The sequence below is a fragment of the Ruditapes philippinarum genome, unplaced genomic scaffold (genome assembly GCF_026571515.1).
Source record: "Ruditapes philippinarum isolate M1 unplaced genomic scaffold, ASM2657151v2 ctg1714_1_1_1_1, whole genome shotgun sequence".
Lineage (NCBI taxonomy): Eukaryota > Metazoa > Mollusca > Bivalvia > Venerida > Veneridae > Ruditapes > Ruditapes philippinarum.
This window is the reverse complement of record NW_026852527.1, coordinates 1-26,197: the sequence shown is the minus strand read 5'-3', so window position 1 is coordinate 26,197 and position 26,197 is coordinate 1. Positions and strand designations below refer to the sequence as shown.

Here is a 26,197-nt window from a genome sequence, read left to right as displayed (position 1 = left end):
TGAAGCCATTGGTACAGGTAGAACTTAAGAAAAATCCAACTTGCCGTTCTAGGTTAACCTCATACGGACAGACGGACGGACGTCCGTTCCAACATTTTGGGTTTAGGGGCTATTTTCTTTGTTATTTTCTTTGTTTTCTTAAGTGCTTCTAGCCCATAAACCCTTTGATCACGGAATGAACCTACTGTTCTCTTTTGTTCTCTTTACTGTTATATAGCCCTTAAACCCAAAATATTTGCTCGGACAGACGGACGGATGGACGGTTCAACTACTACATGCTCGGGGGCATAACAAGAGCTGTCACAGGAGACGGCGAAGCTCGACTAATAAAATACTGGACGCAGTAAGGAGGACAAAACTATGAAAGAAAAACCAATTATGTATTATTATGTATTAAGTTATAGTAAAAAAATAACATTTGATAACATAAATTCCAAGATCAAGGGGAATAATTCTAGAAATAGTCATGCTAGAGTTATGGACCTTGCCACACAACATTTGTGTAATGATAAGAAATATATATTTGAAGTTTGAAGTAGATACCTTAAAAAGTAAAGAAGTTAGTATATTTCTTAAAGTAAAACCTAAGTTCAAAGAGAGATAAATCTGTAAATTTTGCTTCAAGAGTTATGAACATTGTCACATAAAATGTAATTGATGATAAGGAAAAAGTATTTGAAGTTAGGGGTAGATACCTCTAAAAATAAAAAAGTTATAATAAAAAATAACATTTTTCTAGTAAAAAAATCTAAGTTTATGGGGAGATAATTCTTGCAATATTGGTGCTAGAGTTATGAACCTTGTCACATAAGATGTGGATGATGATAACGTAAATATATTTGAAGTATGAAGTTGATCCCTTTAGAAATATATAAGTAACAGTAAAAAATAATATTTTTATGGAAAATTCTAAGTTCAAAGGGAGATAAATCTGAAAATATTGGTGCTAGAGTTATGAACCTTGTCACATAAGATGGGGATGATGATAACGTAAATATATTTGAAGTATGAGGTTGATCCCTTAAGAAATAAAGAAGAAACAGTAAGAAATAGTATATTTTGAGGAAAATTCTAAGTTCAAGGGGAGATAAATCTGAAAATATTGGTGCTAGAGTTATGAACCTTGTCACATAAGATGTGGTTGATGATAAGGAACATATATTTGAAGTTTGAAGTTGATACCTTAAGAAATGACAAAGTTATAGTGAAAAATATTTTACTGCACCAAAACTTTAATCTAAAATCTGGACGCGGACGCCGACGCCGGGGCGAGTAGGACAGCTCTCCATATACTTCGTATAGTCGAGCTAAAAATGAATTAAAGCATGATTTGCTGGTACATTTCTATGGTCTGTTGCAGTTTACCAAAAAAACAGAGTTTCTGGCATATTATGATTTACAAAGTAAGCTAAACATATGTATATTTACCTCATAAACATTGCCGTGAGAGTCTTTAACTATCACTGTATGATCATTATATTTTATATAAACAGCTGGAGAACTAAGTTTCACATAGTCCCCTACCAGTTTAGCAAGACCTTCTGATATTTGCTGAGTTCCTCCTTCAACCTTTTTTTCCTACAATAAAACAAATAAATGTTACTAAACCTAACTTAATTGGCTAAATAATTAATCTACTTATGGAAAGATCAGAGGGGAATCAAATGATCTCAATTTTATTTCCATTGATGTTTGTTACATAAAAAGTGTCAATTATCATTCAAATTGGTGTATAAAACTTGTTCACAAGATTACAGTCTAACCTGCGACTCTATTCTAAAAACATCCTGTCTATATAGAGAACACATGGTTGATGTTGGAATGGGTGAGCAAGAAAGTGTATCTTGGCAAGCACAGAGTTATGTGTTCAGTACACTAGATAAATGCCACACACTAGTTATTTGTTTAGTGATTACTACTGGCAACTACTACTACAAAAGAATTATTCCAAAGACAGCATATTTAATTAATTTAATTTAGGTGTAGATTTTTGTAATACAATTGTATAGTGATTTAATCAAACATAATTCTAGACAGCAGTTCCAACGATTTCAAGCTCTTCCAACTAAGCTTACTAAACAGTTTAAGCTTGATACCCAGATGACAAAGTGCTTTTCATAAGTGAAACAGGAAATACAGACATAATCATGGAGATATATGTACCTGTATCTTTAAGACTAGGAGCAATTGCAGAGACAAAGAATATTGTTTAAAACTTTTAATTACTCTTTCTTTTGTATGAGATGTTTATGGTAATGTTAATACAAGACAGAAGAGTTTAATGTTACCTGAGCACCATTTGTTATTGAGCTAATTCTGAGTACTCCCCCACTACAATTGAAGTACCATAGGGCACCTAGGAGAGATATCTCTGACAATTCTGCACAAAATATAGCTTTCATAAGAATTCCTGCAACTTCCTTTGCCGATCTGAAATATTTATTGTAGATAATGATTAGTTACAATACAAATGTATTTTCCTCTTAGCAGTCTTTTAATTTGACATAATTAGAAGCATTACCAGAAAATGTTAACTTCTTTCTTTTCTCATCCCCCAATCTATCAAAAAGAATTTAATTTAGATTTGAATGAAATACACTTTTGCCATACAGTTTTAAAGTGGTTATATCTAGGGGTGTGGATCGTCAGATAAGTGAAGATCTGATCCACGATTCAGCACTTACAATTCACAAATCAAACCATAAATCTTTTGTTATCAAGACACCCTTTAAAATATAAACATTTATTTCTAAAAACATGTTTATTTTTCTTTAAACAATTCTAAACATTAAACATATAAAATTATGCAAATATAAACTAGGTTTTTGTTTTTTTATTCTTCGCATGAGTATCTAAATGTATATTTGAGCAACCTACAATACAAAAGTATTCAAAACATTGGAAGTAAATTTTGCTAGTGGAAGTTAGGTAAAGATCGCATAATTCATACTAAAATTGTATTTTTTCCCCGACTTGTAGTGTGTGAGAAACAGTGAATGTATATAAACAAATAATATCATGATCCACGATCTCAGGACTTAAGAATATTCATACTGGATTATTCATTTCGGTTCATGATTATCCGAGTACTTGGATACTCGCCCCAGCCCTAGTTATATCTTCATTATTATAAATAAATAAATAAAATGTACATACTGGGTCCAGAGAATTTTATCTATAAACTGTGCCACTGTCATTGAGTCCCACTGTTTTGCTTTTTTGGCTGCCCATGGTGCTTCACATGGAACCTGTGAAACATAACAATTATAAACATGTAAAACATAACAATTTCAGCATCAGTTTTGACAATGACTGACCTAACTACCTGTATACAGCCAAGTGAGTATCATCATCAGTTGTTTTTAGAACAAGAATTCCAATGATTTCATTTTTCAAACATAAAATTCATAAAATTAGCTCTGTGATAGACTGAAACCATTTGTATTTCTGAAGGGTCAAGTAGTAAAGGAGAAGATGATTAACAAGTTAGTAACAATTCAGGTTTTAAAAATTAGTAGTATCTGAACATTAACAGATTTTTCAAGATTTTATTTTATTATTTAATATAAGCTTCTGTGATCTACATTTTGTACTTACAAAATGTATATGCATCAGACTGGAACCATTTGTATAACTTTTGTAATGGGGAACATAAGGATCAAGTTGTTAAGCAGAAGACCTTGTTTTAAGAAAGTGTTTATTTGATGCACATTGCACAAAGGATATCATGCAATCATAAAAGCTCACCACTGAGCACTTTTTCTAAGGTTGAGACTGTTTAGCATAAATGATTAGTAAAAACAAAATTTCTTTGCAAAAAGTCACACAACTTATACTTGAATTTGTCACAATAAAAGTTTTTCCTGATAGATTTATAAATAAAGCATTTATTATTAAAGAAATTCAAAATAAATCATCTGTGATTCAAATATTTAATACCTGTAAAGAGATGACTTTGAATATGTAGAGATATTTCTAACTATATGTTTTTCTATTAAAATATTCTTCTGAAACAAATTCCTAGTTCTTGATTGAAAATAATAATTTAAATATGAAGCACACAAAATTGATCTTTTATTCTTTGTTTTTACTGGGAAATTTGCAGATGCTCAAAGACAAATAGTCACTAGTTATCACTCTTTTCTAAAAGACAATTGTTAAATTGTACTCAATGCAACAACTTTTTAACTACTTGAATGTCTTTTGAAAACAACCCTATTACAATGTACATAAATGTAGCTGCTACCTGAAACAGTTATTTTTTATATATCTGATAGATTTATTTGTTCCGAGATTGACAAGAGCCATGTCAACATGGCCATCCCCCGCCGAATGTGTTTGCTCATTGGAAGAATGTATATGTAGTAGAGCAGAATAATTCCATTTTAAGAGGTCTTTTGGTAATGAAAACTGATGGCTATAGTGATTACAGATTTGAAACCTATGTGAATACTGATGGCTGAAAATAACAAAGGGCAATAACTGAAAAATAATGCAGGGTAGGTTATCATCCTTGTGTGCTGCATCCCTCCTCAGTAAAATCTATCCACCTATGAAGTTTCAAGTTGATACCTCAAATACTTTTTGAGAAAAAAATTGAATTGAAAAATTAAGTATGAAAAATAACAAAGGGCAATAACTCAAAAATTATAAAAGGTACAGTTATCATTCTTGTGCAGTGCACACCTCCTGAGTGAGATCTATGCACCTGTGAAGTTTCATTTTGATATCTCAAAGGCTTTTTGAGTTATGCTCTGGACAAAAATTAATTTTGAAAAATAACAAAGGGCAATAACTCAAAAATAATGCAGGGCAGAGTTATCATTCTTTAGCACTGCATTCCTCCTCAATGAGATCCATCCACCTATGAAGTTTCAAGATGATACCTCAAATACTTTTTCAGATAAGCTCTGGACAAAATAGCATGAAAAACAACAACAAAGGGCAATAACTCAAAAAATTGTATAGGGAAGAGTTATCATTCTTGCGCACAACATTTCTCCTCAATAAGATCTATTCTTCTATGACATTTCATGTTGATATCTCAAACACTTTTTGAGTTATGCTCCACTCAGGTGAAAAATTAGGTATGAAAAATAACAAAGGGCAATAACTCAAAAATTATGAAAGGAAGAGTTATCATTCTTGTGCACTGCACACCTCCTGAGTGAGATCTATGCACCTATGAAGTTTCATGTTAATATCTCATAGGCTTTTGGAGTTATGCTCTGGACAAAAATCAATTTTGAAAAATAACAAAGGGCAATAACTCAAAAATCATGCAAGGTAGAGTTATCATTCTTGTGCACTGCACTCCTCCTCAATGAGGTCTATCCACCTATGAAGTTTCAAGTTGATAACTCAAATACTTTTAGAGATATGCTCCGGACAAAAATTTCGGACGGAAGGACGGAAGGTCGGACGGACGGACGGAGACTATTACTATATCCTCCGCCGAAAATTTTCGGCGGGGGATAAAAATATATATTCTAATGTTTATACTAATAAAATTCTGCATTGAAGTTTGATTAACTACATGAACTATGTAATAAAATTACACAATAACTGAATATTCTGTTACCTGTTTAGCCATGATATCAAATGTTCTGATAAAATGGTTAATATCTAGCAGTTTAAATGGATTCCAAAATGGTGGCACACTTCCTTTAAACTTTGCCCAACAACTCTGTAAATAAATACATATATTATATATATTATGTACATACATAGGTATATCTTACATAAACTCATTATACATGTTTAAAGAAAAATCCAAATTGACAAAAAAAATGGAATTAAAATAAAAAAACATAGGAAAACATTCAAGTGGCCAAAAGCTAACAAGACCTGTACGCGGACAGCATATTCCACTATTTTCAGTGCTGGATAGTAAATAAAGCAACATAGAAAAGGGGACATAATGCTGCAAATGTGCTTATCTTCCCTTGTAAGTGAATAGATATTTAAGTCTAAAGTGAATACCCTTTTGAGAAAATGGCAAATGTTCTATGTAAAAAAAAAAGAGAGAAATAATAAAGCAATGATAGCATTCATGATTATCTACCCCTTAGAAATGCATTTCAAATTTAACATTGTAATCTACAAAATTTAATGTATACTCTTAAATCCATAACGGTGTAGTCATTTTCATCAACATTGTACAACTTCAGGTCTAACTCTTTACATATTCTATATACTCTGTTTTGAGTAGGTCCGACATATGCCCCACCCAGGTCAATAGCTCCATGGTCAGCATCCTGCAGAGAAATAAAATGTAATCAAATTATCATAAAAATTAGCAGTCAAAGTAAGACTGCTTTAAGTGGACTAGAAAGCAATTCATATCAGACCAAGCTTCATTAAAATCATGCTAAATTCATTAGTTATATTCACTGTGTGCTAACATGATTTTTCTATGATTTTTTTTGTTTGTTTGTTTGGATTTTTACGGCACGTCAACACATAACTGGCCATATCGTGCCGAATGCTATAATAGGCTTAAAATATTATGTAAAACATTGTAAATGACAATAGAAATGAGCCAATTAGATCCTAGAATACAAATTTATCTCTTTTAAATAATCAATTATGTTTTTTGATGGAATTGTATTAAAAAGTTCTTTGAGTGAATTTACAGAATAAAATCTATTACGGGCTTGTGAAAAATCATGACATTCAAGAAGAAAATGCTTGACAGTAAAATTTTCATTACAACCTACACAGAAAGGGGCATTGTCATTTGTGAGGAGATAAGAGTGGGTAATTTTAGTGTGTCCAATTCGGCATCGAAGAAGAACTGTTTGATCACGGCGGTTAGACAGAGATAGAGATGGTGACATATCAAGAGATGGGTTTATATCGTGAAGTTTATTAAAAACGGCATTGTCCCAATTTGCTTTCCATTCAGATGATACGAGTTTATTTATAGCCGGTCTAAAATCACAAGCAGGTAACAATAAGTCAGTTTTTTGAAAATTTAATGATTGTTTAGCTAAAGCATCTACTTTTTCATTTCCTCGTATTCCTACATGGCTTGGAATCCAATATAATTTAACATATTTTGTTTTTAGTATATCATGAAATCGTAAAAGAAGTTTTTTTACCATGATATTGTCAGATTTTTTATTTTTAATGGATATTAAAACAGAAAGCGAGTCAGAAAATATCACAAATTTATCGTGGGTATGCTGTGCTATGTATGACAATGCTAAATCGATAGCTTTTGCTTCAGCAGTAAAAATTGATGCATTATCTGGTAACCTCATACTAGATGTAAAATTATTTTCAAACACAGCCGCACTTACTTTGCAACCTTCTTTTGAACCATCCGTATAAATATGTATAAAATCTTCATGTTCTTCCTTAATTGCTAGAAACTTCTCTTTGAAATATTCAGGTGAATTTGATGCCTTTTTTATATTTGACAGGTTAATATTTATTCCCGGGGAACATCCTCATCGTCATTTTGAAGGATACGGTCTGGATTAATTTTAAGTTTATCTAAATCATTTTTTAAACGAAGGCCTAATGGTTTAATTTCCTTTGGTTTGTTAACAAATTTTTCAGTATAACTTGGTTTGAAAATAATATTTTTAGCTGGATTTTTCCTATTAGATGAAATTCTAGTTGCATATTGAAGTGATAGCTTTTAACGACGAAGATAAAGCGATGGTTCCCCAGCTTCCGCATATAGACTTTCTACAGGTGAAGTGCGAAAAGCACCTAAAGCTAAACGTAAACCCTGGTGATGTATGGTATCTAGCATTTGAAGATATGATTTTCTTGCAGACCCATATACTACAGAACCATAATCTAATTTTGATCGGATAAGACTTCTGTATAATTTCAGTAATGTGGAAGAATTTGATCCCCAATTTGTACTTAATAAAACCTTAAGTAAATTTAAAGCTTTTAGGCATTTAGTTTTCAAATGTTTAATATGCGGTATAAAAGAAAGTTTTTTATCAAATATAATTCCTAGAAACTTAGCTTCATCAACTACTGGAATTTTAGAACCAGATATGTAAAGTTCAGGGTCATTATGTTGTTTTCGCAATCGGCAGAAATGAACACATTGAGTTTTTGACTTTGAAAATTTAAACCCATTTTCTATTGCCCATTTCTGAATTTTATCTAAATTTTGTTGAAGTTGCCGTTCAATTGTTCTCATACTTTTCGATCGGTAGCAGATAAGAAAATCGTCTACATATAGAGAACAATCTATGCCTGGTGTAAGAGCGCTAGCAATATTGTTTATTTTAAGACCAAAAAGTGTAACAGAAAGTATGCTTCCTTGAGGAACACCTTGTTCTTGTTGGTGGTCTTGAGAAAAAGTTGAACCAAGTCTTACTTAAAGTTCCTATCGTTTAAAAATCCAGAAATGAAAAGAGGAAGTCTGCCATTAAGTCCAGCATCCTTTAGATCTTTTAGGATACCATATTTCCAAGTAGTGTCGTAAGCCTTCTCAAGATCAAAGAAAATTGATACCAGGTGTTGTTTATTTACAAAGGCTTCTCTAATAAAAGTCTCAAGTCGTACAAGATGATCGTTTGTACTTCGCTGTTTACGAAAACCTGACTGAAAATTAGTGATAATTCCATTATTTTCTAGATACCAAACTAACCGATTATTTATCATTCTCTCGAATGTTTTGCAGAGGCAACTTGTAAGTGAAATTGGACGATAATTTGTAGGGTCAGTTGAATCTTTTCCAGGTTTAGGGATAGGAATAATCAACGCATTCTTCCAAGTATTGGGAAATTCACCAGATACCCAAATGTTGTTAAAAATTTCAAGAAGCAAGTCTAAGGATTGGGGTGGTAAATGTTTAAGAAACTGGTAGTAAATTTCGTCCGGGCCTGCAGCACTATCTTTTGCAGTTTTGATTGAATAAATTAAGTCATCAATAGAGAAAAGGGAATTATAGTCTTCGTCGTTTGTTGATGTAAAATTAATATACTCTTTCTCAGCTTTACATTTATGTTGTTGAAATGTATTTGAATAATTGCTTGAAGAAGAGTTCTTTTCATAAACACATCTAATAATCTTGGGATCACAATTCTATCCACCATTATAACTTTATTTTCCATTATTCAGCATTATGTACAGCCCATTGCTGTATAAATTCATCATATAAACCACAGCATTTCTGCAGCTTACCTTTAAAGTATATGTTCTTCCTCCAACCCTATCCCTGGCTTCCAGCACTAAAACCTTTTCACCATTTTTCTGTAACTGTCTTGCAGCAGAAAGACCTTAATTAAGATTAAGAAATAAGAATATAATAAAATTTTATTTAGACTTCATTATAATTTTTAAAGATTGTGTGTAATTTCTAAGTGTGAATAGTGCTTAGAATTAAACTTTCTTGGGTCTAATTACTGTGCAGTATTATGAAATTATATGAATAAAGCAAAATTTCAAAGCAAGCTCACATACAAATTTACTAAAACAACATATTCTAACTAAGTATATATTAATCAAGTCTAAGAAACCCAACTCATTAAGTATCATATTTTGGGAAAAGGTGCCAAGCTCATTAAGAATTCTGTTTCAGGAAAGGGGTAAATTATCATGAAATGTGAACCTACATGTAGTCCTTCAATAAGTAAATGTAGGACAGATGATATATTCAGAAATGGTAACTGGCTGTTTACAACTTTGTAAATGATTTATGTTCAATATTAATATTGAGCTCAAAAAGCATTTATACTTGGCATTATTCGAGTACCTGCTAAATTAAAAAAGTGAAGTTTTTGAAAATTTTCGCCTTTAGTACCGCAAAATTATGGGTAATAGACCAATCCCAACTTTTCTACTATCAAGTTAAGGATAAAAAAACGAGGGATTCTGACTGAAAATGGATGCCTAGTCTCCTGCGCACTTCTATGGGAATAATAATTAATAGGATAGGGAACCAGAATAAACCGAAGCAGTGCATAAAATACCTACTGGCACTTTAAAAACAGAAAATTTTAAAATAACAAGAGCTGTCTGTAGGACAGCACGCTCGACTATTCTAAGTGCTTGATAGTAAAAGAGCCTTGATTAAATGTTAAATTTTTTAAGTTTGCAAAAGGGCTATTTTTTTTTATAAATTCTTGTTATAGGCCTTAGAGAGAGTCTAATTAAACAGTATTGGCTTGACTATTCGGAAGGTAATGTCATAAGGGTGTTTTATTGAGTATAATAATACTAATTACCTATGAATACATAAATTTGACAGAAAAGGTACAAAGGCTTGTTATTAAGATGTTTTATCAAGTAAATCACTGCTTAATTATTATGAATGCATAAAATTGTCCCAAAAAGGCACAAACCCTTTAGTAGTTATTGAGATAACAGCTTACAAATGAATTTCTAAGTTGAAAAAGGGGAGAAAAATCAGCCTAAATGCAAGATAGAATTATGGATCTTTGTCAGTGACCTACAATTATGACCCTAAATGCATATGTGAAGTTTTAAATAAATATCTTTAATAGTTATTGAGATATGTAAAACTTGCATGTATACATTAACCAAGAGACTAAGTAGAAAAGGGGATATGAATCAGCCTTAATGCAAGATAGAGTTATGGAACTTGGTCAGTGACATACAATTATGACCCTCCAATTATGACCCTAAGTGCATGTGTAAAGTTTCAAGTAAATATCTTTGAAGACCTTTAACCAAAATTTCTAAGTTTCAAAGGGGCAAATAATTCTGCAAATATTGCAGGCAGAGTTATGCAATTTTGCAAACTGATGTACATTGTTACTATAAAAAAGTATTTTAATTTTCAATTGAATATCTCAAGCAATAATTGAGATATTTGACTTTACAAAAAACTTTAACCAAAATATCTAAGTTAAAAAGGGGCATAATTCTGTCAATATTGTAGGCAGAGTTATCCAACTTGTCAATCTGATGTACCTTGTTACTATAAACAAGTATTGTAAGTTTCAATTGAATATCTCAAGTAATAATTGAGATATTTGACTTTACAAAAAACTTTAACCAAAATTTCTAAGTTAAAAGGGGCATAATTCTGTCAATATTGTAGTCAGAGTTATCCAACTTGTCAATCTGATGTACCTTGTTACTATAAATAAGTATTGTAAGTTTCAATTGAATATCTCAAGCAATAATTGAGATATTTGACTTTACAAAAAACTTTAACCAAAATTTCTAAGTTAACAAGAGCCACCGCCGGGCGGGGGCAACGCTCGACTTTTTACTTTTTCTAAACGCAAACATAGAAAGGTTTGAACATATATTGATGTTTCCTTTTTATAAATTTAGTTGGTCTGTCTTGTCACATTAGTTTTGTTTATATATTTTGTATATATATGAATAGAAACATTAAGCATATTTCTAAAAATAGCAACAGTACGCAATTTCTAAAAATAGCAACAATGACGCAATTTTTAAAAATAGCAACAATGACGCAATTTCTAAAAATAGAAAAAATGACGCAATTTCTAAAAATAGAAAAAAATGACGCAATTTCTAAAAATAGAAACAATGACGCAATTTCTAAAAATAGAAGAAAAAAAAATGACGCAATTTCTAGAAATAGAAACAATGACGCAATCGCTAAAAATAGAAAAAAATGACGCAATTACTAAAAATAGCAACAATGACGCAATTTCTAAAAATAGAAAAAATGACGCAATTTCTAAAAATAGAAAAAAATGACGCAATTTCTAAAAATAGCAACAATGACACAATTTCTAAAAATAGAAAAAAATGACGCAATTTCTAAAAATAGAAAAAAAATGACGCAATTTCTAAAAATAGCAACAATGACGCAATTTCTAAAAATAGAAAAAAATGACAAAAAAATCTAAAAATAGCAACAATGACGCAATTTCTAAAAATAGAAAAAATGATGCAATTTCTAAAAATAGAAAAACATGACGCAATTTCTAAAAATAGAAAAAAAATGAAGCAATTTCTAAAAATAGAAAAAATGACGCAATTTCTAAAAATAGAAAAAATGACGCAATTTCTAAAAATAGAAAAAAATGACGCAATTTCTAAAAATAGAAAAAAAATGACGCAATTTCTAAAAATAGAAAAACATGACGCAATTTCTAAAAAATAGAAAAAATGACGCAATTTCTAAAAATAGAAACAATGACGCAATTTCTAAAAATAGAACAAAAATGATGCAATTTCTAAAAATAGAACAAAAATGATGCAATTTCTAAAAATAGAAAAAAATGACGCAATTTCTAAAAATAGCAACAATGACGCAATTTCTAAAAATAGAAAAAAATTACGCAAATTCTAAAAATAGCAACAATGACGCAATTTCTAAAAATAGAAAAAATGACGCAATTTCTAAAAAATAGAAAAACATGACGCAATTATATACATGTATATATATGTATATATATATATATATATATATAATATATATATTTGATATATATATATATATATTTGATATATATATATATATATCTATATATGTATATATATATATATATATATACATGCATATATATATATATATTTATGTATATATATACCTGCATATATGTATATATATACACACACACATTTATATATATATATATATATATATATAATACATATACTATACATACACACACACCAATAAATGCACAATCTGAGAAAATTCAGTAATATAACCTTCAAGGTCAAGGTCATTAAAGAGCCCAAGCAAATTTGGGTTTGATAAACAACAAGGTCTGGTCCTTAAGAATGTTCTGTTATAATATGAAGTTTATCCCTTCAAAAATAGCAAAGTTACAGTCAGTTACTGCCAAAACAATGAAAATTTCAATAATTTGACCTTCAAAGGCAATGTCATTAATGAGTGAAGGTCAAGGTCTTTCGGAATATTTTTAACAGTTATCTTTGAAGATTATTATGTTCAAGTTTGAAGACAATCCATTCAAAAATAACAAAGTTACAGCCAATAATAGCCAAAAAAATGAAAATTTCAATAATTTGACCTTCAAAGTCAAGGTCATTGATGAGTGAATGTCAAGGTCTGACTGGTTATTTTTAAGGGATATCCTTGAAGATTATTATGTTCAAGTTTGACGACAATCCATTCAAAAATAACAAAGTAACAGCCAATAACAGCATGAACAAGCAAAAATTGGACTTTTAACCTTGAAGGTCAAGGTCATTTATGGATGAAGGTCAAGGTTAGTGTGGTCTACTGAAAGGTCTTGTCCCAAGGGTTGTTGTGGCCAAGTATGAAGAAAATACACCAAGAAATAAAAAAGTTATGATCCAGGTACAAGTTTTCGGACGGCAACGGCAACGGCAACGGAGACGGCAACGGCAACGGCAACGCCGACCTGACTATAACAATACCTCTACTTTTTTTTTCAAAAAAAAAAAAGTCGAGCTAAAAAGGGGCATAATTCTGTCAATATTGTAGGCAGAGTTATCAAACTTGTCTATCTGATGTACCTTGTTACTATTAATAAGTATTGTAAGTTTCAATTGAATATCTCAAGCAATAATTGAGATATTTGACTTTACAAAAAACTTTAACCAAAATTTCTAAGTTAAAAAGGGGCATAATTCTGTCAATATTGTAGGCAGAGTTATCAAACTTGTCTATCTGATGTACCTTGTTACTATTAATAAGTATTGTAAGTTTCAATTGAATATCTCAAGTAATAATTGAGATATTTGACTTTACAAAAAACTTTAACCAAGGCAGACGCCGACACGGACGCTGACGCCGACGCCGGGGCGACTACAATAGCTCTCATATTCTTCGAATAGTCGAGCTAAAAATGAAAGATTATTAAAACTGACAATCACATTTATAGGCTTCGTCTAATTTAATATTACCCAAACTATAATCTATTTCCATGTCCTATCATGGTTCCCATCTACAATACATGTATGTACTCCGATGGGTCTCGGGATTCAATTGAGATATATAAAACATGAAATGGCTGTATAGTGTGTGGTTGTGTCGAGTGAATTGTGTGGTCGAAAGTGTACAGTTTCAGTGTATTGAAAACATAAAATGTGTAGCCATATATAATTAATATAACTTCTGTCAAAGAGCTTGCTTTGAGGGTTTGCCTTATTCTGTTTCATATTATCTTTCTGCAATCTTATATAATTTGGCAAACTTAGATAATATTGTGAAGTCAATTTTCTTCTTGATAATCAAAGGAAGATTATTTTATGATAACTTAAACATGATTGGCAGGACAAGTGTGCCTAACTGTCGAACACCTGTGATCAAATCACTATGAATTTTGGATATGTTTATGTCGCGAAAATACATTAAATTTGATATTTTCAAATTTGTACATAATTTTTCAAACATATTTTATAGTTTAGTTTACATTTCTAGTATAAACGTATAAAACCATAGCCAGAAAATTACTTGCCACTTAATCCTGCTCCAATAATTATTGTATCAAACTTTTGACTTTCCATGTTTTGGGCTTACTAATCGACGGTTTCCGGCCTCCGGTCTTTGACGGTCCCCGGAAAAACCGGCGACTTGTAGATTATTACTCAAATCGACGTTATCTTGGTTAAACATAATTGATATATATTGAAAAGACTGAATGATAAAGTTTTAAGGACGATTGTTTATTATTGTCAATGTCTTGAAATTATGAAGAAAGTGACTTTATTGAGATGCTACATGTACATGTACAATCACTCAGCACAATGTTTGGATTGTGCAAAAAGAAATTCTAGAAAAAAAACATATACTGTATATATAATATATAGACACGGTCTATATATTATATATACAGTATATGTTTTTTTTCTTTCTTGAATTTTCTTTTTACACTATTCCAACACTGCTTGTGTAGACCCTGAGCATGTAATTAATAAAAGCTTTAAGTAATTCAGATTTTATGTTAATTTATTTGTAAAACAATTAAAGGTTAATTAAACGATATTGTTTTTGGTACAGACACTTGTATACCAACGATCGCAATGCATTTTGTTACCTTTTCACATTTTTTGTTATTTTTTTTTTTAACAAGACAATGGGTGTCATTCAGCATTATTGTTTTATATCATAAATGTGATACTCAAATGAAGATTTATCAATTTTGTAAGCTCCAAAAAACATTATTTGTAAAGATTTTACAGAATTTACATTTCGTGAAAATAAAGGGAGGTAATTAGAAATTTATTTCCGATAAAGGCTTAGCCAAATATTTCAATAAGAAATGATTGCACATATTTCAATTATTAGTTATAATGCGTTTAACACTTGCAGTTCATATTTAACATATTCTTAGGTGTTTGGAAATCGTTTTAGAAAAATAATTATATACATATATAAAAGTTCACATCCTAAATTACAACATAAAGGATAACCATCTGTTGCGTCGTGTCCGCGTCAAACGTTGCCACTTTTGTTGTGCTTATATGATCAATGTATGAAGTAGAAATAGTTCTTGACCACTTACTCCGATGTGTTATGTTTGTAAATTGACGAGTTTCGGCGTCATCCCGCGTGGACCGCATATACACACCTCAGGCCTGTATTTATGCTTTAAAGCAGAACACCTCCAGATTCATGTTAATTTTCATGACAGTTTTGGAAATGAATTTAAAAATAAAATATTGTGAGGTGAAGAAATAAATTAATTTATATATTGCAATCGGTACTTGTATACAATCCAAGAAAATTACCCAAAAGTAGTCAACATATGCAAAAAACAGCCCTTACTGTAAAATATAACATGGTTCTTAGATGATTTTACCTTTCTTAAAAGTTTAGTACATTATCTCAATATTGATTTTCTTGAAATACTTTGACTCATCTGGAGGCGTGCAGCGTTAAAGTTAAAAGTAAAGATACAGTTCAGCGTTAACCACCATTAAATCATCGTCGGATACCCACGGCCGAACCATTATCATTCATGTTATGTAACATGTTTATCAATCGTGGGTATCCGACGATGCCATTAAATGTGTCTGTTCGTTAACAGGATCGAGTCTGTGCAAATACAAAAAACGTAAATATATAAATACAAATGTAAATTTGAAATTGAAACTGTAAATTTACTAAAAGAAAACCAGTTAAGAGGACGTCGGAATTTAAGTTACAATTTAAGTCAACAAGCAAACGCTCTGCGGTGAATGTTCTACTTAGTTCTTTTTAATAACGTCATTTGGCTACATTGGGTTTATAAAAAAATATCTGTTGAAATGAAACATGTAAAATACTTTTGAAGTAATGCATGTGTTGAAAGGAAACTCGAAAACATAATTTAACAAAGAAGTATATCACCAATTAGCAACATTTATAACATTTGAACGATTCATTTATGTATTGGATACATTACAAGTTTTTCTTCAAAAGTGTCTTCTTACAAACGTTACCAGAAGACAGTTGGAGGTATAGACGTATTATGAAATTTAACGGTATTATTTTATAGCCATTATTGTTGCAATGCAATGAGATCTTTATAAGATATTCCATATTGACACAGAACGGCTCATTTATCTTATATAATATATCTAGTGTTGGACTATAATAACCCCATCCGCTTACAGTATTGCACTTGCTAATTATGCGTTATATCTTTTCCGATAAACACATATTATACGAAATATGAATATCTCATTTTTGAAATTGGATCAGAAAACTAATCCACCACTTCATGATTTTATTCAATGCAAAAAGAAATGTTACATTCATAGTCACAATAAACAAGCATCATTTATTAAAGGTGTATAACGTCTTAATGCTGGATCCATAAAGAACTCTGCTTGTCAATAACCGTTGCCTTTTTTAGAAGAAACAAAATTAATGTCACTCCTCACTATAAGTACAACACGATCATCTGATCAACGATTGAACAACAATCATACAGCAAATTAGTCATGTTCCTTGTATGACATCAGAACTGGATAGGCCATGACGCCTACTAGAATGTTGTTCGAATCTTAAGTAGATAATACTAGTACGTCTGCATATGTATGACATCATTTAACATGTAAACTGACTTATATCAAGATTTGAGCCGCGTCACGACAAAACCAATTAACATAGTGCGTTTGCGAACAGCATGGATCCAGACCAGCCTGCGTATCCGCGCAGTCTGATCAGGATCCATGCTGTTCGCTTATAATTACCAATTCTATTACAAGTAGAGAAACTGATAGCGAACAACATGGATCCTGATCAGACTGCGCGGATGCGCAGGCTGATCTGGATCCATGCTGGTCGCAAACCCATTATGTTGGTTTTGTCGTGAGGCGGCTTATTTATTTTTATGATCACTCCTATACAAACAACTGCTCTTGTACTCTGCTAGACTACTGTCCAATTAACGGACACTCGGGTACTATTTGTTTTGTACTCTGGATGACATCATCAAAATGTATGACGCTATTTGAAACACACAAATAGTTATGCTTCTATTAACCACATTCCTGTTTTCCCTCGTAAAAGCACGTGCCACGAGGGCACAGTTGTATCACCATGTCACCGGGTAGACATCTCACAAACTTTCGACATGGTGTATAGGGATGAGGAATACTCATTTCTTTTCCCTCATTCTTACAATAATTCACTGAAATATATTCAAAATATTTTCATTCATTCATGTTTTTGCACAAAACGAAAGTTTAATAAAAAGGAATCTAAATACATATACATGTAGTTTTAATATGAACATATTTGTGTACCTTATATCATTTAGCAATAGCAGTAAAAACAAAACAACCTGCTGAAAACAATATAGTGTATAAAATATTTAATTTTCAGAGAAGTAATTATACATGTATGTCAGAACTTTTTTGGGGGTTAAAAATTATTTGCAGTAAAACAACTTGACTTGAAACAAACAACAATAATATTTTGTTTTTGTATTTATGAGTTAAAGAATAATAATAAGAATTTTACAGGCTGTTATTATCTTATGGATTTACAGCTGAAGTCAATATAGATGGGCTTCTCTTACTGCAATAAGGAAATTTACCTATCATATTTAATACAATCAAAATATTTATATAACCATACATACATGATATACACGTATACATGATATATAACCATACATACAGAATGCACACTTATATGATATATAACCATACTTTAGTAAATGTATACTTACATGATATATAACCATACACACAAAATGCACACTTACATAATATATAACCATAAACACAGTATGCACACTTTTATGGTATATAACATCCACACAGAATGTAGACTTACATGATATATAACCATACACAGAATGTACACTTACATAATATATAACCATACACAGAATGTACACTTACATAATATATAACCTCAAACACAGTATGCACACTTACATGGTATAACTAAAATTTTATCTTGACCAGGCTGGACTTGTGTGAGATATTTTTCCATTGATTTGTCAACAAAATATTTCTTAGTTTCGATATTAGGTTTCACTATAACGGTTGTGTCATTCAAGTGTATTCTCGGAAAGACCACTATGGAATGCTGAAATATAGTTTTTATGATTACATCAATTATGTAAAATGTAGTATTTAATAATTATTGATGAAACAGTTTGATATGCAAATTAGGTCACCAGTATTTTCACTGAATAAGACACTAACAAAAACAACATAATTTTATCTAGTCTGCATTCCTTACCATGCGGAAGTTATGGCATAGAATCATCAGTATGTATTTTCAATGTTAAAGTTATATTTCAGATATTAACGTATCAATCCTTTGAATATTTATACTGCGCAGTATAAGTTTGAAATATCTAATTAAAGTCAGCTTCAGTTTAAACAAAATGGAAGCATGTTTCTAAAAAAACACAACATGTATACTGCATACGTATTAAATGTTAAACATCATATTAATTTAAAAAGCACACTTTGTATTACAATATATGCCCAGATTTATGCTTTCGTCAAGCAGATCATCATCATCATCATCATCATCATCATCATAACATCATCACCATCATCATCATCAACGACAACAACAACAACAACATCATCATCATCATCATCATGCAACAGTGGACCTGACTAAATGTTGTCATAAGAACTTATTTGTGTTATGATACCATTGTATTCTATACCTTAAGTGTAGTTTGACAAAATTTGTGATCCACGTGTAGTTCATAATCTCTGTATTCACCGTAATCTGCCAAATTATAACTGTAAATAAAAAATAATACATGTATATATGAGTATGTAAATATGATAGAAAAGATAATTTAATACACGTATAGACTTCCTTCTTTATAGCGTCTTAGTTCATATTTTTTATTATCGGTGTATTTTTTTTTCTGATCATTTCTCAACACTTTCAGTGTTTAACATCAAGAACAACTTAAACCAGTGCCTACAGGCCAATGCCTGTTTGAATAAGATACTGAACATAGTAATGATGAATCTCAATCTATGTTTGGATGAAGAATATCCGTTAAATGCATAAAAGGTTTGCCCATTTAGTCCGAATTAGTTCATTTCATTGTTGTAATACATCAGGCTTGTCAGGATCATTGATTAGCATTAGTGTCCGCGTACAACGAATCACATTTATATTTCATTACCTTTTATTATTGGCATCTAAGGCGGTCCATGACATATTTGCCCAGGGTATGGGGTAGCCACCTTGCCATGATGCTGTTATACGGAAGGCCCTGTCCTCTATTACAGAAGGTCCTAGTGTCAACGAAATCTTCTTGCTTGGTTTCCCTGAATGAACAGTGGAAAAGATGCCATAACAGTTTATACAGTTGTGTTTTCAATATATGTTTTATCTTTGAAGGGGAACGATGGCCTAGTGATAAGGTGTCTGCCTCTCAACCCAGGGATCATTGGTTTGAGACCTTCTTGGGTCAAATGGAACTAGTAGTGGTTAGTTCGAGCGGACTTGAAAGTGATTGCTATAAGTTGCAAGAATTTGTTCCGCAACCGAGCTGAAATAAATTTATTTTAACTAAACCTTTTATTGTTTTAAGTTCAACGCAGGCAAAAAGTAATGCCGTTAACAAACAGGCCAATAAAGATCGTACTGACTGACGATGAAATATGATGTTAATAGATTTGGTTGAACATTCAAATGCCGCGTGGCAGCTGTAAAATATTGCCCCCACTACACTTTAATGTTGTTATATATTTCTTGTCCTTCGGGATCATTGAATGCAGCACACTAAGTGTTGAAAATTGAGTACCTCTTTAGACGGTGCTAGGGTGGGGGCATGAGGGATGTTTCAATTTTTCATTATCCCTTATGTACAGACTCAGCCAAATCGATCCTGCAGTTTTCAGGTAATTTTGTTGTTTTTAGTGCTTTCGGGGATCACCTTTGTTCAAAATTTTCATAAGAGAGAAAACATAAGTCATTAAAAATATCACGCCTAACGAATTTAAGAGTACATAGTGTACACCTAATTAGAAAATAACTCACCCACTACGATAAGGCGACTTCTTGCTGTTCTATTTTCTATCGATGACTTGAGACTACAAATAAAATTTTTTGCATCCGACATTGGGGACGTCTTTTAAATATCCAAATTTAACGTAATTTTATTTCTTCCCCATCCGTGCTTTTTTTAGTCAAACATGGACTTTTGGCCTGTTTTTCTTCGCTCTTTCCCCTTTTTACAACCCCGGAAAGGAAAAAAAATGCTTCAACGGTTCCTGCTTGATCATTTTTACAAAAGTAAATTTCCAAAATTTGACTGCGTGTCAAAACATTCACAACACAGTATTGCCTTGTCGAAAGTATAAGATGTGACATCAGACATTTCAACTGTATCTACAAAGATTGATCAAACAAAGTGCAATTTTATGCTGTTTAATTATTTGTTATACTTCTATCATTTGCTTTTGAATATAAAAAAACCCAACAACATCTTTAGACCACATATCAATTTGTAATAAGAACGCTTTTGTTATATTAAATGTTATAATTAAGTTTATATTTATGCTATAAATGTTATAAGGATAAAGCTAAAACCGACATTCTGGCTTTCAGATAAAGCTAATATTTTGCAGACAATAAATTTGTCAGATATAAATTGTAGTCCAATAAAAACTGTATAGATGAACAATGCAATAAAATATTATAAAAGGGTGCAATTAACTTATAAAAAGGCAATTTCCTGTTCCCAATACAATTACAGTAAGCTGAAAAAAAAACTGTTACGTAAGCGTATGCACAATTATAACTTATTCGTGCATACGCAACAAAAACACTGCAAAGTAATGAAAAGCAATTCCTTAAGCACCAGAGACAGTTTTAGATATAAAAAACACATATTTTATTTTAAGTGTGTGTTCACAGAAAGAGAAAAAGTAACAACACAATTGTATGTTGGATTTTTTTTAATTCCTAGCAAAAAAGTAAAAGTTGTAAATCATTTAAATGCATGTTTTAATTATGTAAAAACTGGACTTTACACAAAGAGATTTAAAATTTCACTTATAAGATTTTGCAAAAAATACAAATCCCATATAAATTTCAGACAAAGCTTTTTATGACAAGTTTTTTATATATGGACATATATTTTAGAGAATAATGCAAGAATGACACATGTCTACTAAAATTAAGTTTTATCTTCAACTTAAAAAAACAATGCAAGCTATTGTTTACGTTAACTCAAATGAGTGAACTCATCCGAAAATTGTATGACAGCGGACTGACTATAGCTTACTATAACATCACGTTGCTACGTAGTCATAATAGACGCTATCGCTTTAAATCAGCGACGACTATAGTGATAACGTTACTCCAACAGTTGATAGCATTGTAAAATACTTAATTGATGTTTAAGACATATCATAGAATGATAAAAAGAAAATTTATAATGCTACAGAGCATATATCTGCAGAAGCATAAAAAGGAATGATAGATATGATGGTTCTTTGTCATAAAGTTGAAGGTTTTGTCTGTGCCTCACCCAGGCACCGGCTCATGCATAATTATGAAAACAATTTAAATCATCATTACGGCGATGATTATGGAATCTTCAACTGACACGTTTGCGATGTACATGTATATATTTTATAAAAATAGTCGAACATGATTTATGATTAGGTATCAGGGTTGCGTTTCATAGAGAGTCCTTAGTCTAAAATCAGTCTTAAGACCAAAACAGAGACAGTTTTGTGATTAAAAGAAATATCCTAACATATGACTTCTATGTTAAGACTTGTTGGATTTCTTAATAGTCATGTAGATAAGCACGAATTGTGGGTTGAAGCATGTGCCATTGTATTTCTTAACTCCTCTCTGAAGAGTGAAATTAATTAAAGTCCAAGTCTTTGATTAAAGATGAAAATATTTATTGAAGTCCTAAAGTTATCCTTAGTCTTAGGATTTAGGATATACTTGAGACTTTCTATAAAACACACCCAGAATCCTATACCTGTAATATAGATCATCATGCTATACATCATATATATTCTAAAATGAACATGCTACGCAATAATATTATAATGCATATAAATGTAGTAAGCGCCACATGAACCATGCACTTTATTACATACATGTATTCAGATATGTGAACAAAACGCCTTAACAATATCTTTAAAAAAGATAGCGAATTTCCTTTTATCTCAATTGATATTTATTGCAAAAATAATGAACATTGATACATTATTCAAACTATTACTTTGATATAATGCATCGTCATTGGAGTTAACGTATCAACAAGTAAATTTAGATGAACAATTGCTTATGTTATTAACAAACGAGTTCTCAATAATACTTAATTAAATTGGCCGAGAAGTTTGTAGGTAGGATATATTAATATTGTTTGTAGGAATTGCAAGTGACTGCCGTGCGATGCTAAAGCCGAAATTTTACCCACTAAACGCTAATTATAAAATAACTGTCGTGTGAAAAAAATGTGAATAAAGGAGATTATTTTTTTACAATGCACATCAGAACTATATATTTTCGGTTTTTATGATTAATATATACTACTCCAATAAGTATTTCGGTTAAAGATTATATCAATAGTTAAATGTATATGTTATATAAAGCAGGATCCTCTAGTCCATATATTTCTATCTATTCAAAACTTACTATAGTTTTCTGGCAGTGTTGTTATCTCTGGTAGTGTAGTTGATCGTTTCTAGCAAAAATGTGTGTAGTTTTCTAACAAATGTTGTAGTAGTTTCTGGAAATGTCGTGGTTGTTTCTGGAAATGTCGTGGTTGTTTCTGGAAATGTCGTGGTTGTTTCTGGCAATGTCTTGGTTGTTTCTGGAATGTCTTGGTTGTTTTTGGAAATGTTTGGGTTGTTTCTGGAAATGTCGTGGTTGTTTCTGGCAATGTCTTGGTTGTTTCTGGAAATGTCGTTGTTGTTTCTGACAACGTCTTGGTTGTTTCTGGATATGTCGTGATTGTTCCTGGAAATGTGGTAGTTGTTTTTGGAAATGTCGTGGTTGTTTCTGGAAATGTCGTGGTTGGTTCTGTCAATGTCTTGGTTGTTTCCGGATATGTCGTGGTTGTTTCAGAAAATGCCGTGGTTGTTTCTGGAAATGTCGTGGTTATTTTTGGAAATGTCGTGGTTGTTTTTGGAAATGTTTGGGTTGTTTCTGGAAATGTCGTGGTTGTTTCAGGAAATGTCGTGGTTGTTTCTGGATATGTCGTGGTTGTTTCAGGAACTGTTCTGGTTGTTACTGGAAATATTGTAGTAGTTTCTGGAAACGTCGTGTTTGTTTTTGGAAATGCTGTTGGATTTTCTGTAAATGGCACGACAGTTTCTGGAAATGTTGTGGTTGTTTCTGGAATTGTCGTTTGTTTTTCTGTTAATTTCACAGTAGTTTTTGGAAATAACGTGGTTGTTTCTTGAATTGTTGTGGTTGCTTCTATAATTGTCGTGGTTGTTTCTGAAAATGCTGTTGGTTTATCTGGAACTGCCGTGATTATTTCTGTAAATGTTGTGGTAATTTCTGGAAATTCTGTTGTTGTTTTTGAAAGATTTGCTTTCCATCTAGTTGTCTTATAATCCGACAAAACTGATGTCGTTGTTAATGCTTGAAATGGAGTTGAACTCAGTTTTGCTAAACCTTTGGGTTTTACAGCTGACTTTTGTGTTGTTGGAGACACAGATGTATATTCATCTGGCAATGGTGTTGTCGTTATATCTGGTAATGATGTTGTCGTTGCGTTCCGTAATTTTGATGTTGTTTCTGATTTAAGATTTGTTGTGTTTGGTAATGTTTTGGTTGTATTCAAAAAAGAATAATCTATTTCAGACACCATTGATGACGTTTTTGATAAAGATTTGGTTGTGTTAGAATATGACGTTGCTGTTTCGTTTACCGTTTCCAAAGTTGTTAACAATGATGTATTCGGCGATAAAGAATATTCAAGTAAAGCTGAAGTTGATTTCGGATACACTGCTGTTGTTTTCGGATATGTTTTCACTTTTCTGGTTTCTATTGTACCGTCTGATGAATTCGTTACTTCTTGGGTTGTTTCTGATATTTCTGCGGTTGTAATGTACAGTGACGTTGTTGTGTCTAATGTTGAATCTGGATGTAATTTGCTTTCTGGTATTTTTATCATATTCATAACTGTTATTAAATCTTGCACTTCTGTCGATGTAGTGGTGTCTAGCATGTTTACAACACCTGGCTTTGTTCCTTTTCGTAATATAGGTAGAAGCGGTGCAGCTTGTGCTAATAATACAGCTTTTGAATTTGGATTTCTTGATATTGAATATTTCGCTGTTGTTATATTTCCTGCTGTAACAGACGTGGGTGTTTCTGTTTCAGTAATTTGGTTTGAAACAAAACTAGAATGTCCTTCGACTGTTGTAAATTTACCATCTAAATCCAAGACATCTGTCGTAGGTAGGATATCAGAAGTCACTGTAAGAGATGTTTGTTATTCTATTCTATGCAGGTATTTCGCAAATGATCATTTAGAAAGAAAATAACATTATTTGACATTTAAAAAAAACATGTATAGCTAGGCTGAATGTTGATATTGGAAATCGTTGAGCAACATTCATTTCTGCTTGTTATTCAATATAGTTATATCTTATATAATTTTATGACAAAGGTACACTTATGACAAAATGGCTGATTCGAATTTTTGATAAATATTATTAACAAGAATAATCAAATCTAACTGTTTTTGCAAATGCACTTTTGCAGTCACAATTTAAAAATAACTTTTTTTCGGATAATTACCATGACATCATGTAATATATTTACACGCTCGGACCATTTTAGTAAAGCGTTATTGTAAAAGTGATTTTACATTCACAAGTCTAAGCATTTATGCCTCCTTTTCATTGAAATCATTACGTAGCTACGTCAATCAATAAGAAAAAATGTCAGCACATTAGATGTCAAATGATTAAGTGTCAATAGTTATACAAAATGTACACTAAATTACAGAGTATATTGACATGTCAAGTCAAAATTTAATTAATAAAAAACTAATCTAGTAACGGCCTGAGACAAAGGTATAGAATCGGTTACTATGTCGTTAAAATTAATATAATTTACATAACTTTATTTGTTGATAATATCTTATTAAAATACAATACAATACGATGAATATAAACAATAGAATTGTGTATATGTTTAACTTACATTTTGATATACACTGTTTACGACCGTTATTATAGAAAGATGCATACAAAGTAACATATATTCCAGACATTCAATAATAAATCAATCGAAAGTATAGCACATAATAAAAAAACAAATAAACTGTTGATAAGCAAAGTTAAAGCAGCATGCCTACAGATTCATGTTAATTTTTCATTAAAATTTGGAAAATGTATTTAAAAGTAAAATATTGTGAAGAAAAACAAAGAAAGTAATTTTAAAATTGCAAACGGTACTTGCAATCCACGTAAATTACCAAAAAAAACAAAAACAAAACGAGGTCAACATAGCCTTACTGCGCTAGCCACGCAGTTGAAATATGGTGATAAATACTTCAAAATCAGTCTTTAATTGCACCTAGCATGCAAATTATTACTTTAATCTTGAATATTTTTACTTTTCTTGGTGCTGGTGCTTTTTTGCTTAATTATGTTATTTTTTACTTGAAATAGGTTTGGCTCATCTGGAGGAATGCAGCTTTAAAGGCAAGTTGGCTGGCAAATATACAAATAACAAAACGAAAGCTTCTTCAAATGTATGCGTTTTATAACAGTTAAGCAATGTCCTGTACAAATATTGTGGTCTCTGAGAATGATAACTTTAAATTTATTTCATGACCGTTAAATAATTTACATTGATTTACAT

General features: G+C 31.3%; 3 protein-coding genes across 3 annotated transcripts in view; all 3 read right to left on the bottom strand.

Annotated features, from left to right (window-relative positions):
* The window catches only part of LOC132716220 (amine oxidase [flavin-containing] B-like), a 31,003-nt gene extending 16,486 nt beyond the window's left edge, over positions 1-14,517 (bottom strand). Inside the window, exons 1-7 of the mRNA XM_060699446.1 lie at positions 14,379-14,517; positions 9,160-9,254; positions 6,120-6,257; positions 5,582-5,686; positions 3,157-3,248; positions 2,289-2,430; positions 1,429-1,578 (exon numbers count right to left, since the gene is read on the bottom strand). Coding sequence (XP_060555429.1) covers positions 1,429-1,578; positions 2,289-2,430; positions 3,157-3,248; positions 5,582-5,686; positions 6,120-6,257; positions 9,160-9,254; positions 14,379-14,427 — 771 coding nt within the window. The 5' untranslated portion in view covers positions 14,428-14,517. The remainder of the gene's footprint in view (positions 1-1,428; positions 1,579-2,288; positions 2,431-3,156; positions 3,249-5,581; positions 5,687-6,119; positions 6,258-9,159; positions 9,255-14,378) is intronic.
* Positions 14,518-16,617: 2,100 nt separating this feature from the next.
* Positions 16,618-20,465, bottom strand: LOC132716228 (uncharacterized). The gene is made up of 5 exons (XM_060699458.1): positions 20,384-20,465; positions 19,524-19,668; positions 19,047-19,125; positions 18,295-18,448; positions 16,618-17,540 (listed from the first exon to the last, which is right to left on the bottom strand). Exons 1-5 carry the CDS (start codon positions 20,463-20,465, stop codon positions 17,389-17,391), a joined length of 612 nt encoding a protein of 203 aa, XP_060555441.1. The 3' UTR covers positions 16,618-17,388.
* A 2,592-nt stretch (positions 20,466-23,057) lies between these two features.
* On the bottom strand, positions 23,058-24,804 carry LOC132716149 (mucin-2-like; the record flags this gene model as incomplete). Its single annotated transcript, XM_060699350.1, is given in 1 exon segment — positions 23,058-24,804. A coding segment is annotated over 1 exon segment (1,494 nt).
* Positions 24,805-26,197: the final 1,393 nt, after the last annotated feature.

What these genes read in the sequence shown, in the direction of transcription:
- LOC132716228 (XM_060699458.1), bottom strand. Translation starts at nt 20,465, where the DNA reads ATGTCGGATGCAAAAAATTTTATTTGTAGTCTCAAGTCATCGATAGAA. An exon ending in AAGTCGCCTTATCGTAGTGG is followed by an intron (nt 19,669 to 20,383) that starts GTGAGTTATTTT and finishes CTGTTCATTCAG; the next exon opens with GGAAACCAAGCAAGAAGATT. An exon ending in TAAAATTTTAGTTATACCAT is followed by an intron (nt 17,541 to 18,294) that starts GTAAGTGTGCAT and finishes AATATATTTCAG; the next exon opens with TGAATTATTGTAAGAATGAG.